Source organism: Scyliorhinus torazame, chromosome 21, assembly GCF_047496885.1.
Source record: "Scyliorhinus torazame isolate Kashiwa2021f chromosome 21, sScyTor2.1, whole genome shotgun sequence".
In the NCBI taxonomy this organism is placed as follows: Eukaryota; Metazoa; Chordata; class Chondrichthyes; order Carcharhiniformes; family Scyliorhinidae; genus Scyliorhinus; species Scyliorhinus torazame.
In genome coordinates this window covers 120080454-120095374 of record NC_092727.1, presented here as the reverse complement: position 1 = coordinate 120095374, position 14921 = coordinate 120080454, and the positions used below count along the sequence as shown (strand labels likewise).

At 46.4% G+C, this 14921-nt stretch overlaps 1 protein-coding gene across 2 annotated transcripts in view; it reads right to left on the bottom strand.

Moving 5' to 3' along the window:
* Positions 1-14921, bottom strand: part of LOC140398583 (oxysterol-binding protein-related protein 7-like) — a 114208-nt gene that overhangs the window by 33503 nt on the left and 65784 nt on the right. For both annotated transcript variants that reach the window (XM_072487405.1, XM_072487406.1), the window contains exons 10-13: positions 14763-14913; positions 9856-9992; positions 4948-5055; positions 309-434 (exon numbers count right to left, since the gene is read on the bottom strand). In XM_072487405.1, coding sequence (XP_072343506.1) covers positions 309-434; positions 4948-5055; positions 9856-9992; positions 14763-14913 — 522 coding nt within the window. The remainder of the gene's footprint in view (positions 1-308; positions 435-4947; positions 5056-9855; positions 9993-14762; positions 14914-14921) is intronic.

Here is a 14921-nt window from a genome sequence, read left to right as displayed (position 1 = left end):
CTTACTTGCTTAAAAACTGTTAAAACCATCTAACTCCTTCCGGCTCTGATCTAATAAGTCTATTTAGACGTAGGGCAGCTTTTTGTTCGAAAGATGCTTTCTGGTCTGTATTTTCCGGTTTTACTGCGCTCATCGCTGCTTTGGTTGACATGAGCACGGCCCATGAGTCAATTCCAAAGCGGACTTGGGATGGATGGCTTATGGCTACATCTGTGGAGAAAGCCTCTGCGCAGCCAAAGAATTAGGCCCAAATCTGTTAATTCCTGACATTCATGGAGATTGCGGAAACAAGGACCGGACTCATTTACCTCATTGTCAGAAGAACACGCCGACAGCAACACATCTTCAGCATCGAAGAACTCGACATGTGACTCAGACAGTGACGCGTTGCTGTCTAAGGACAGCTGGTGAGCCAGCGACCGGTGACAAGCCACCTGAAGGCAAGTTTGAAAAATAAAATGTCAGGTCAACAGATCCTAGTATTTAATTCTATCTTGCAAACATTTTTTGTAAAGGACCATTGCTTTATCCACCACCCCTCTATAAATCATAAGAGTACCGTATTCAGCACTGGTCACCATTTTGTATTTTTTAAAAAGTTACAGGGCCACTGGAAGTGGGTGCAGAGAAGATTTAGACGGATGATACCAAAAATGTGAGGGTACACATTTCTTTTTTTATAAATTTAGAGTACCCAATTATTTCTTTTTCAAATTAAGGGGCAATTTAGAGTGGCCAATCCACCCAATCTGCACATCTTTGGGGTGTGGGGGTCAAACCCACGCAGGCACGGGGAGAATGTGCAAAACCCACACGGACAGTGACCCATGGCCGGGATTCGAAGCCGGGTCCTCAGCTCCACAGTCCCAGTGCTAACCACTGCGCCGCATGCCGCCCCATGTGTGGGTATACATAATCAGAAAAGGATTAACAGGGTAGACCCCTTTTCATAGAATAGAATCCCCCTCCAATGCAGAAAGGAGGCCATTCTGCCCATCGAGTCTGCACCGACCCTCCAAAGAAGCACCCTTCCTGAGCCCACTTCCCGCCCTATCCTCGTAACCTCACCTAACCTTTTTGGGGGCAATTTAGCATGGCCAATCCACTTAACCTGCAAATCTTTGGACTGTGGGAGGAATTCGGAGCACCCAGAGGAAATTCATGCAGACACGGGCAGAACGTGCAAACTCCACAGTCACCAGAGGCCGGAATCGAACCCGGGCCCCTGCCGCCCTTTTCTCTTGAAAGAAGGAGGCTGAGGGGTGACTAATTTAAAAAGATGAAAGTGTTCGATAGAGTGGATACAGTGAGAACATAGAACACAGCAGCATAATTAGAGGCCATCAACATAAGGTGGTCACCAGGAAATTCAATATGGAGTTGGGAAGAAACGTTTTCACCCAAAGTGCGGAGATAATGTGGAACTTGATGCCACAGGTAGTGGTTGAGGTGAATGGTATAGATGCATTTAATGGGAAGCTAGATAAGGGAATATGAGGGAGTGGGGAATAGAGGGTTCTGTGGTAGATTTGGATGAGAAAATATGGATGGAGACTCAAGTGGATCATAAACAGCAGCATAGATGGTTCGGTCGAATCGTCTGTTTCTGTGTCTGTGCCGTCTAGCCGGTTATCATAAGTTTTGCTATTGCAAATATTCCAGAACTGAGCCGCAAACATATTTAACAATCACACCAATTCTGCTGCGCCAAAGGAGCAACTCAATATTTATTGTTGCTCGAACAGCATGTTCTGGTTAAGCTCCGATTTCAGTGGTCAGGCGGCACAGAAGAAACCTTTCGTGCTTGTGCTGGATCTGCGAAAGTGCTCAATTAGTTCCACTTCCCTGGCTCTTGCCCCACAGGCCGGCAAATCTTTCCTTTTCAAAAATGTATCCAATTCCCCTGTGAAAATTACTAGGGGGAAAAAAAGGGTGGGCAGGAAGAGGAGGAGAAATGAAATGAAAATCGCTTATTGTCACAAGTAGGCTTCAAATGAAGTTACTGTGAAAAGCCCCTAGTTGCCACATTCCGGCGCCTGTTCAGGGAGGCTGGTGCGGGAATTGAACTGTGCTGCCGGCCTGCTATCAAAGTCAGCGATTTAGCCCTGTGCTAAACCAGCCCCTAGATGTTTTTACCTCCAGCGTGTTACAATGATCTGGGATACGCTGCCTGATAATGTGGCAGTCGCAGATCCAATAGTAACTTTCAGAAGGGAGTTGGATATATGGAGAAATCTGGAAGACAACGGGCAGGCAGGTGGGAAGAATGCGTTACTGTTTCAGAGCTAGCACGGGCAGAACATGGGCTGAATGATCCAATGATTCTAAACTCAGCTCCCACAGAGAGAGATTCATCATGGAATTCCCTTTCTTTGTGCAACGCATAGGCACCCTTTATTTACAGGTTCCAAGCTCATTGAAGCTGAAACCAAGACACAGCTTTTCTTTATTGAGGGAGTTGATTAGGTAGTTCAGTCTCATGGCTTTCCTCCCACTCAACCCAGTGTCCCAGCTATCCCCTATTTATCCTGCTCAAGGGCAATTAATACCCATCAATTGTTTCTCTTAACCTTAACACCGTAATGGTACGAGAGGGAGATATTAGGAAATTGGGTCCCGAAAATGGGATCAAAGATGTAGCAGGCAATTTAGGGGTTAAACAGACGGAGCTAGCAGAGAGTCAGTAGGGTATGCCCACACCTGGCCTGAGTCATATTGTCTAATTCTGACTTAAACTCTTTAGTGGGAATACACAGGATGCCCCTGTTCAGCCAGGGTGATTCACTTGAGATCCATTGTCCTTCGGGACACCCTTATTTGGCCAGCCATTAGCCCATTACAGAGTCTGATGGCCTCTTTAGTCTGTAAATGGAAGGTCAGTTGCATATCAATAGCTTTCTTTTCTATAAACAGGAGTGGGAAACCTTTGTTTGATGGGCTGGTGGCGCTCAGAGAGAGATAAAATCCAAACTGAACAGATGGGCAGAAGGATTGGAAAAGACACTAAAATAGGTCATGGAAAGCTGTCCCAGAGAAAAGCTTTTGAAAAGGGTTCTGAAGGAACTTCACTATGAGCAGAAAATTGCTTCGTAAATGCAAGTATCACCATTGCCGGTTTCTGTTAGTGGAATGAGAGCTCTATGTTCATTTGAACATTAATTGAAACCCGCGAGTTAGGGTTAAGAAACGACATGCAATCTGTTATTGGTAGGGTTGAAGTTTAAAAGTTTCAATATTGTTTTTCTTCTGCTTTTATAAAGTTTGTTTATAAAATAACCAAGCCCCATTTCTTATGTCATCCCTCATGGAACAAATCGATCTCTCCGCACTGCCGTATAACTTCAAAACATTATGGTTCTGGTCTAGTATCTTAGCCACAGTCGTGAGCTGACCAGACGTCTGTAACAGTAATTAACATAACACTGGCACCTTTCATCAGACTACCCTCTATGCTCAGCAAATATGCTGAAGTATTATTTTATGGCTATACGACTCAATTCAAAATGTATCAAAACAGTAGAACCTGGGCAAGCATTTCCAACACAACAGGGCACCTAAGAAGTCTTACTGACCTTTAGTCAGTTCAGTAAACAATGCAAACACAGTTCAATCATAGGCACCAGATAAAAGGCTACACAGTAACTTTCAAAGGCAGCCGCAGCTGAATAACATTCTTCGATAAACATGTGCCGGATTTGAAAGCAAATTCCCCAGATTTCTTTTTTTTCTTATTTTAAAAAAATTTAGAGTACCCAATTCATTTTTTCCAATTAAGGGGCAATTTAACATGGCCAATCCACCTACCCAGCACATCTTTGGGTTGTGGGGGCGAAACCCACGCAAACACGGGGAGAATGTGCAAACTCCACACGGACAGTGATCCAGAGCCGGGATCGAACCTGGGACCTCGGCGCCGTGAGGCAGCAGGGCTAACCCACTGCACCACCGTACTGCCGTGCAAATTTCCCAGATGACGGTCAGCCAACATTGTTCATCGTTTTATAACTCGACAGACTGCTTCAGAATCTCCACAACAATTCGGCGGTTAAATAATTTGTCCAATTATCTATACTAGGTGGCATCAACACAGTTGTAGATGGGAGAATCAGGCGTGTCAGAGAATCACCATTCGGGAAGTATGGAGCGATAACTCAGTTGGCGGTTTAAAGGCGGTTTAAAGGCATCTTTGTATTAAACATGGGACCCCAGGAGATCAGCACTCTTTAGAGAAATCTTTGATTTCAGGGGCTGTTTAGCACAGGGCTAAATCGCTGGCTTTGAAAGCAGACCAAGGCAGGCCAGCAGCACGGTTCAATTCCCGTAACAGCCTCCCCGAACAGGCGCCGGAATGTGGCGACTAGGCGCTTTTCACAGTAACTTCATTTGAAGCCTACTTGTGACAATAAGCGATTTTCATTTCATTTCATTTTCATCTCTGCAGCATCTTCTTGTTCCTATGCAAACAACACCACCCACTACCTTCTTATAAGCTAATAAAAAAAGGCCAACGAGTAGCTTGCAAAGATGATTTGAAATGCCACTGAGCCTACAAATTGCCAGTTTTATATAAAGTATGAAGAATTCAAAACAGCCATTTGGCCCAATAGTTACTGTTGATGTATATACTCCACACAAGCCTCCTCGCACGCCTCTCCATCTAGCCCCATCAATCTATTATTCTGTTCCTTTCTCCCTCAGGTACTTATCTAGCATTGCTTTGAATGTTAGAGGAGCACATGCGAAAGAAAGGAATAGAAAGATAGACTGATGGGGCTGGATGAAAACGGTACGGTTCTGGGAGGTGCACATTTGGTCTCTTTGGACAGGCACTCAAGTTAAAGGTACTTTAAACTATCCATCTCTATTGATTTACAGGTAATCCGCCAGTTCAGGTCAAAAATGAAACACGAAACAATTACAGGTCTCAGTATAAGAATTCTAAATTACCTCTTCAGCTTTGACAGGAGACAGTGGATCAGTCACCACGTCGGTAAAACTGGACAGGCACTGGATTCTGTGCAGGCGATTCCGGAGATCAGCATTCTGAGACATGACCTAGGGACACTCCATAGGTTAACTTGGTTGATTGGCCACAAGGGAGTTTAGCTTAAAGATAGGGTTCACAATAGAGTCAGAATTATCCAAACTGTACGAATCGGGATGCTGTTGGTGTTGGAAGGGTTTCAACCCGGTCAGGCTTAGACAACACAAGTTTCTGAAGATGAAAACAGAATATTCTGGAAATACGCAGCAGGCCGAGCAACGTTTGCGGAGAGCAAAATCAGTTCCTGTTTCACGTCAATGAAAGGTCTTCGATTTGCAGCGTTAAATCTATTTCTCTCTCCACAGACCTTGCGAGACCTGCATTTTGTTCTTATTTCAGATTTCCAACATTCAGAAAATTTTGTTTTTGCCGAAGTGCCTGGTGATACCACATCCCAGACAAATCACCAAACTCATCTCCTCTTCTTAAGGCAGTTGCTTTTTTATACCTCACAACAAATGTTACCCCAGACAGCGAACACCCAACAATCTACCTTCTTTTTAACAATATTTAGAGTACCCAATTGTTTTTTTCCCCCCCAATTAAGGGGCAATTTAGCGTGGCCAATTCACCTAACCTGCACATCTTTGGGTTGTGGGGTGAAACCCACGCAAACACAAGGAGAATGTGCAAACTCCACACGGATCGAAGCCAGGTCCTCTACGCCGTGAGGCAGCAGTGCTAACCCCGCCAATCGTCCATCTGACCATTGTTTGGCACGCAGGTTACGGTGGGGGAAGGTGGTGCTGCTTTCAGGAAATTATCACAACCAAACCTGACAACATGTTCCACAAACTTCTACACAAACACATTTTCCAGCATAGCTTAGAAGAGGGCAAAGAGCAAGAAGCTGGCTCACATGACGCTGCCACCCCAGTAAGTTCGCAGGTCAACTGTCAACACGTCTAATGCTACCTCAATAGTGATCAGCAAGCTCAGCACAGATCTAACTTGGGACACGTGTATCAATTCTTCAATGAACATGGCTATGCTCACCAAGTCATTAATAAAATGTTTAGATGACCAAAAGGAGTTGACAGGATAGATTATCATAGAATTTACAGTGCAGAAGGAGGCCATTTGGCCCATCGAGTCTGTACCAGCTCTTGGAAAGAGCACCCTACCTTGGGTCAACACCTCCACCCTATCCCCATAACCCAGTAACCTCACCCAACACTAAGGGCAATTTTGGACACTAAGGGCAATTTATTATGGCCAATCCACCTAACCTGCACATCTTTGGACTGTGACAGGAAACTGGAGCACCCGGAGGAAACCCACGCACACACGGGGAGGATGTGCAGACTCCGCACAGACAGTGACCCAAGCCGGAATCGAACCTGGGTCCCTGGAATTGTGAAGAAATTGTGCTATCCACAATGCCACTGTGCTGCCCCTGGAAAGAGAGATGGAAAGAAAAATCTTTATTCTGGTGGGAGAGGCCAGAACAATATAACGTTAAAATTAGCGCTATAGGATAATAGGGCGTAGGAACAGATGTGGGCCATTTGGCCCATCGATCTGCTCCATTATTCAATGAGATCATGACTGATCAACAAAGAACAAAGAACAAAGAAATGTACAGCACAGGAACAGGCCCTTCGGCCCTCCAAGCCCGTGCCGACCATACTGCCCGACTAAACTACAATCTTCTACACTTCCTGGGTCCGTATCCTTCTATTCCCATCCTATTCATATATTTGTCAAGATGCCCCTTAAATGTCCCTATCGTCCCTGCCTCCACTACCTCCTCCGGTAGTGAGTTCCAGGCACCCACTACCCTCTGCGTAAAAAACTTGCCTCGTACATCTACTCTAAACTTTGCCCCTCTCACCTTAAACCTATGCCCCCTAGTAATTTACCCCTCTACCCTGGGGAAAAGCCTCTGACTATCCACTCTGTCTATGCCCCTCATAATTTTGTATACCTCTATCAGGTCGCCCCTCAACCTCCTTCGTTCCAGTGAGAACAAACCGAGTTTATTCAATCGCTCCTCATAGCTTATGCCCTCCATACCAGGCAACATTCTGGTAAATCTCTTCTGCACCCTCTCTAAAGCCTCCACATCCTTCTGGTAGTGTGGCGACCAGAATTGAACACTATACTCCAAGTGTGGCCTAACTAAGGTTCTATACAGCTGCAACATGACTTGCCAATTCTTATACTCAATGCCCCGGCCAATGAAGGCAAGCATGCCGTATGCCTTCTTGACTACCTTCTCCACCTGTGTAGCCCCTTTCAGTGATCTGTGGACCTGTACTCCTAGATCTCTTTGACTTTCAATACTCTTGAGGGTTCTACCATTCACTGTATATTCCCTACCTGCATTAGCCCTTCCAAAATGCATTACCTCACATTTGTCCAGGTTAAACTCCATCTGCCATCTCTCCGCCCAAGTCTCCAGACAATCTAAATCCTGCTGTATCCTCAGACAGTCCTCATCGCTATCCGCAATTCCACCAACCTTTGTGTCGTCTGCAAACTTACTAATCAGACCAGTTACATTTTCCTCCAAATCATTTATATATACTACAAAGAGCAAAGGTCCCAGCACTGATCCCTGTGGAACACCACTGGTCACAGCCCTCCAATTAGAAAAGCATCCCTCCATTGCTACCCTCTGCCTTCTATGGCCTAGCCAGTTCTGTATCCACCTTGCCAGTTCACCCCTGATCCCGTGTGACTTCACCTTTTGTACTAGTCTACCATGAGGGACCTTGTCAAAGGCCTTACTGAAGTCCATATAGACAACATCTACTGCCCTACCTGCATCAATCATCTTAGTGACCTCCTCGAAAAACTCTATCAAGTTAGTGAGACACGACCTCCCCTTCACAAAACCGTGCTGCCTCTCACTAATACGTCCATTTGCTTCTCTCATTATCGAAACTCCAATGAGTACAGGCCCAACCTCCTCAACCTCTCCTCATAAGAAAATCCCTCTCTACCTGGGATCAACCTAGTGAACCTTCTCTGGACTGGATTGTCAGTATATTTCTCCTTAGATAAGGGGACAAAACGATTCACAGTATTCCAGATGTGATCTTATTAGTTCCTTGTATAATTTTAGGAAGACTTCTCTATTTTTAGACTATCATTCCCTTTGAAACAGTTTTCCTTTTTTAAAAAAAGGGCAATTTAGCGTGGCCAATCCACCTACCCTGCACATCTTTTGGGGTTGTGGGGGTGTGACCCACGCAGACATGGGCAGAACGGACAGTGACCCGGGGCCGGGATCAAACCCCGGGATCAAACCCCGGGCAGCACGGTAGCATTGTGGATAGCACAATTGCTTCACAGCTCCAGGATCCCAGGTTCAATTCCGGCTTGGGTCACTGTCTGTGCGGAGTCTGCACATCCTCCCAGTGTCTGCGTGGGTTTCCTCCCACAGTCCAAAGATGTGCAGGTTAGGTGGATTGGCCATGATAAATTGCCCTTAGTGTCCAAAATTGCCCTTAGTGTTGGGTGGGGTTACTGGGTTATGGGGATAGGGTGGAGGTGTTGACCTTGGGTAGGGTGCTCTTTCCAAGAGCCAGTGCAGACTCGATGGGCCGAATGTCCTCCTTCTGCACTGTAAATTCTGATACAGCAGGATTTAGATTGTTTGTGACTTGGGCGGAGAGATGGCAGATGGAGTTTAATCCGGACAAATGTGCGGTAATGCATTTTGGAAGGTCTAATGCAGGTAGGAAATATACAGTGAATGGTAGAACCCTCAAGAGTATTGAAAGTCAAAGAGATCTAGGAGTACAGGTCCACAGGTCACTGAAAGGGGCAACACAGGTGGAGAAGGTAGTCAAGAAGGCATACGGCATGCTTGCCTTCATTGGCCGGGGCACTGAGTATAAGAATTGGCAAGTCATGTTGCAGCTATATAGAACCTTAGTTAGGCCACACTTGGAGTATAGTGTTCAATTCTGGTCGCCACACTACCAGAAGGATGTGGAGGCTTTAGAGAGGGTGCAGAAGAGATTTACCAGAATGTTGCCTGGTATGGAGGGCATTAGCTATGAGAAGTGGTTGAATAAACTCGGTTTGTTCTCACTGGAACGACGGAGTTTGAGGGGCGACCTGATAACGGTGGGCGCCTGGAACTCGCTACCGGAGGAGGTGGTGGAAGCAGGGACGATAGTGACATTTAAGGGGCATCTTGACAAATACATGAATAGGATGGGAATAGAGGGATACGGACCCAGGAAGCGTAGAAGATTGTAGTTTAGTCGGGCAGCATGGTCGGCACGGGCTTGGAGGGCCAAAGGGCCTGTTCCTGTGCTGTACATTTCTTTGTTCTTTGTTCCCGGCGGCGTGAGGCAGCAGTACTAACCACTGTGTCATCCTCATTCCCTTTGAAATAAAGGTCAACATTCCATTTGTTAGACCTGGAAGCACTTCTTCACATAAGGGGGTGACGGATATGAGGAACACTCTTCTTCCCCACACCCCACGGAATTGAACCTGGGTCCCTGGTGCTTTGAGGCAGCAGTCCTAACCATTGTGCCGTCATGCCGCAAATCAAGGGCATCACGGGTTAGGGAACCAAGATGAGTGGAAGGAGTTAAGATGCAGATAAGTTATCTAACTTAATGGGTGGAACAGGCATAAGTTTACTCCTGTTCCTAAGCAGTTAAGTAGTGCGATCTATTCTTTTCCAAATGTAACAATTAATAGATGACAAATTATTTAGGCTAATGAAAGAATCCAATAAGAAATGGCAAAAGAAAGATGTTTATACAAGAGACAAGTGTGTATCTCAGGGTGCTGATACAGTGCAACAGGAAGCCAAGTAAAGGACAGACTAAAGATATTCTCACCTCAGATAAGGTGTTCTTTAGGTTAGTGATCTGAATGGCTGGTGCTGCAGGATCCAGTTCTTTCTCCAGCCACAACTGCTTCAGTTTCTCCCTCTCGATCGCGAGGGTGTTGAAGAGGGACTTCAGGCTCGAGTGAACTGAAACAAAAGGAGAAGAAAAGAAAAGTGAAGCAATTCACCTTTTAAGCTGAGCACACCCATTTCACTTATTGCTCTTCTCCAAACCCACCCACCGTCATGCTGATCAGGCACGTTGCCAGGTCCAGAAATGAATGGTAACAGGAGAGTAGGGATGGGCCATTTTTCTGTTGCTTTAAGTGGTTGATCAGATTTCATGAAACGCTCTTCACTCCTCCCACAGCTCTTTGTGTATGTGTGAAACAGAGTGTGTGTGTGTGTGTTTGTGTGGGGGTGGGGGAGGATGAGGAGGAGGAGGAGGAGGAGGAGGAGGAGGAGAAGGAGGCTCAAGGTCGGTCCAGCTCCTTCTTGCTGTTGTGAAACTCAATACAGGCCTTAGAAAATGTGCAAGTTGGCAACTTAGCAGTTTTACCAGTCTACAGCCAATTCGATTCGCTCCACACAATATCAAACAGCTGAAGGCACTGGATACTGCAAAGGAAATGGGCCCTGATAACATTCTGGAAATAGTACTGAAGGCTTGAGCTCCATAACTTGCCCCTAGCCAAGCTGCTCCAGTGCAGAGACAACACTGGTATCTGTGGGAAATTGCCCAGGTTATGTCCTTCACATAAAAAGCAGGACAAACCCAGCCTATTATTGCCCCATCAGTCTACTCGATCAGCAGCAAAGTGATGGTAGGGAGTCGTCAACAGCACTATCAAGCAGCACCTCCTTAGCAATAACCTGCTCGCTGACACTTAGTTTGGGTTCCACCAGCTCTTGCCCTCATTACAGCCTTGGTTCAAACATGGACAAAAGAGCTGCGCTCCAGAGGTCAGGCTATGTGACATCAAGGCACCATTTGACTGTGTATGGCATCGAGGAGCACCAGCAAACAAAATGGGAATCGGGGGGGGGGAACTCTCCGCTGGTTGGAGTCATACCGAACACAAAGGAAAATGGTTGTGGTGGTTGGAGGTCAATCATCTCAACTCCAGGACATCACTGCGGGAGTTCCGCAGGGTAGTGTCCTGGGCCCAACCATCTTCAGCTGCTTCATCAAAGACCTTCCTCCCATCATAGAAGTGCAGATGATCGCTGATGGCTGCACAACGTCCAGCATCATTGGTGGCTCCTTCAAATGCAGCAAGGCCTGGACAATATCCAGGCTTGGACTGACAAGTGGCAAGTTACATTCACGTCACACAAGTGCCGGCCAATGACCATCACTCTTTGACAATCAATGGCATTACTATCGCTGAATCTTCCTCTATGGACATCCTGGGGATTACCATTGATTAGAAACAGAACTGGACTAGCCATATAAATACTGTGGTCCAAGAGCAAGCCAGGGGTTAAGAATCCTGTGGCGATTAACTCACCCCTTGACTCCCCAAAGCCTGTCCACCATCTACAAGGCACAAGCCAGAAGTGATGGAGCACTCTTCACTTGCCTGGATGAATGCAGCTCCAAAAACACTCAAGAAGTATGACAGCATCCAGGACAAATCAGCGTACTAGATTAGCACCCAATCCACAAATATTCATTCCCTTCACCACTGATACACAATGACAGCTGTGTGTACCATCTACAAGATGCACTGCAGCAGCTCACCAAGGTTCCTTAGACAGCACCTTGCAAACCCATGAGGGCAGCAGGCACATGGGACCACCACCAGCTGGGAAATCCCCAGTCACACACCATCCTGACGTGGCGGCCTTCCTTCAATGTCAATGGGTCAAATTACTGGAACTCCCTCCCAAACAGCACTGTGGGTGTATCTACACCCCATGGACTGCAGCGGTTCAACAAGGCAGCTCACCACCACCTTCTCAAGAGCAATTAGGGGTGGCCAATAAACGCTCGTCTAGCCAGCAACATCCACAGCCCATGAATGAATTTTTAAAAGAATTATTTCGCTTATAACGAAGATCAGCGGCGGCACCTTCTCCCGTTTCACATGCAGTCGGTTCGCAACTCCACAAGCAAACCTCCAAAGCTGCAGAAATCTTGGGCGGAATATGAAACTGGGAATGAGGCGGGGAGTCAATTGCCAATGTCATACCAACCACATTGTCGAGGTTTGTCAATGTCATGTCAATTAACTGGCAGCATGGTAGCACAGTGGTTAGCACAATTGCTTCACAGCTCCAGGGTCCCAGATTAGATTCCCGGCTTGGGTCACTGTCAGTGCGGAGTCTGCACATCCTCCCAGTGTGTGCGTGGGTTTCCTCCAGGTGCTCCGGTTTCCCCCCTCAGTCCAAAGATGTGCAGGTTAGGTGGATTGGCCATGCTAAATTGCCCTTGGTGTCCAAAATTGTCCTTAGTGTTGGGTGGGGTTACTGGGTTATGGGGATAGGGTGGAGGTGTGGGTTTGGGTAGGGTGCTCTTTCCAAGAGCTGGTGCAGACTCGATGGGCCGAATGGTCTCCTTCTGCACTGTAAAATTCTATGATCTACTTTGAGGACATAGCCACCTTTCATTGTAGGTTCCTTCATTCACCCCCCCTTCCCTCCCCCCAACACACAGACAGTTGGCTAAGATAAGGAACTCAAAGTAACGAATTACAGGGGTTATCTCAAGCATTATTGCTGTATATGACCTAGTGAGGAGAGCAGGCACTGCATTGCACTGCCAGTTCCATCGAGGATGGAACCCGCACTTCTTATAAGAATTACACCTCATGGGAATGGGCAGAGTTTAATACATTTTGAAATAACCCAGTCCCAATAGAGTAACACAGAATTAGAATTGTTGGAATAGGAAAGGAAAATGACGAGATAGTGCATCTCAGTTGGGCTTGTCTTACAGTTTTGGGTTTGAATCTTTGGAATGGTTCCCAGTTTAACTAATCACAGAATTTACAGTGCAGAAGGAGGCCATTCGGCCCATCGAGTCTGCACCGACCCTTGGAAAGAGCACCCCACCCAAGCCCATGCCTCCACCCCATCCCTGTAACCCAGTACCCCCACCTAATCTTTTTTGGACACTAACGGCAATTTACCGCGGCCAATCCAGCTAACCTAATGTCACAGTCTACAAGGTGATATTAATTTCCTGTGGATGCTTGTGATCAGTATGTTAAATACAAGGTTTTTAAAATTTTTTAAAGACAGGATGGCCAACGATGTGGGACAATATTCAGAAACGCTTTCACAGGGCAGAGCTGCTTTAATCGGCAACTGCCTTGCGACAGCAGCAGGGTGAATTTTATGGAGTAATTAAGGCCGCCCCTCAGTTTGAGAGTGGGTCTCATGCCCCACAGGGACAGGAAGTCCCAGACCCTCGAGAGATGCTGGCCAATCTGATTGGCTGACAGCTCTTTAGCCCCAGAAGTAATGGCCATTGGGGACTATGCTAGTCTGGGCAGGGAGAAAGAACAGGGATACTGGACTTGAAAGTAAATGGGGGCATTTTGGTTGGACAGGGTTTGCGGACCCTAGCAAGAGGGGTGTAGTGGGAAGGGGGCGGGGAGACACAAAGGTGGGGTTCTATCTTGGGGGTGTGATAGTCCCTCGAGCCTGCTTTGTCATTATGTTAAGAGGGGTGGGTGGCCCCCCCATGGACAGAGGCCCCCCCACTCTAAAAAAGGTAACACCCCTTCCTCTCCACCTTTATCCTATTTTGAAACCTACCGGTATGGTCGCCTTCCTTCCACCTTCCCCAGCCGCATATACTATAGCAACAGAGGTGGAATAAGGTGGATTGGTAGTTCTGACATAGTCATTTTTAACCAGGAGGTGCCTGATACTAAAGCCGAGTCAGAATTATGATATCAGGCAGCAAGGCTGGTGGGCAGGAAGTGTGTCTGATACAAGATTGCATGTCATAGATAATATATTGAAGACTTCAACCACAGCACAACTGCCAATTGGCGTCAAGTGTCAACAGTCCTGTGGCTACTCCATTCCCCACTCATTGCATTTAGCATCTGTGAAGGGCTCTTCTTTGCAAACTTATTCAGGCCCCGGAGCCTGTTCTACCATTCAATCATGTCCAACCTGTATCTCACCTCCATTTTTAATTAATTCATGGGATGTGGCCGTCGTTGGCAATGTCATCATTTTATTGCCCATTCCTAACTGCCCTTGATCTGAGTGGCTTGGTAGACCATTTCAGAGAGCAGTTAAAAGTCAACCACATTGTTATAGGCCCCGAGTCACACGAAAGCCAGACCAGGTAAAGACGGCAGATTTCCTTCGCTAGGAGCCATTAGTGAACCAGATGGGGTTTTATGACATTCGGCAATGTTCATCATTCGACTCTTAATTCCAAATATGCTATTGAATTCAAATTTCACTATCTGCCATGACAGGATTTGAACCTAGATTCCCAGGTCATTACCCTGGGTCTCTGGCTTACTAGTCCAGTGACAATACCATTACATCGCCTCCCCATTTACTCTTTTGTTCCAGACCCCTCTTAGCAAAGAAATATCAATGTCAGTCCTGAAAATTTCAATTGACTTTCGGGGATAGAGTTTGAGATTTCCACTACTCTGTGTGAATTTCCTGATTTCTGAATGGTCTATTGCTAAGATAAACCCTAATTTTCTGGTATCCCACACCAAAGGAAATAGTTTCTCCATGCCTATCTTATCAAAACCATCAAATCGTTTTAAATATGGTAATTTGATTATGCCTCAACTCTTTAATTTGAAGGGGACATGAGCCAATTTTATTTCCACCTGGCTTCACAATTTATCCCTTGAAATCTTGGTAACGCACTGGTGAACCTGTGCCATACTCTTCTCGAGGCTAAACCCGTACAAGCACCCTCATCGTTACCTTTCTGCGATGCAGAACAGAAGTCCTGCTGCAGCTGAAAGTAATCTTCTTTTATGGTAAGGGGGACGGAGACACTTTTCCAATCCAGGCTGTCTGGCAAGCTGGGTGTGGATACATGTAACTTCGCAGAACGTATGACATCGGAGGCAGCCTGGCGTG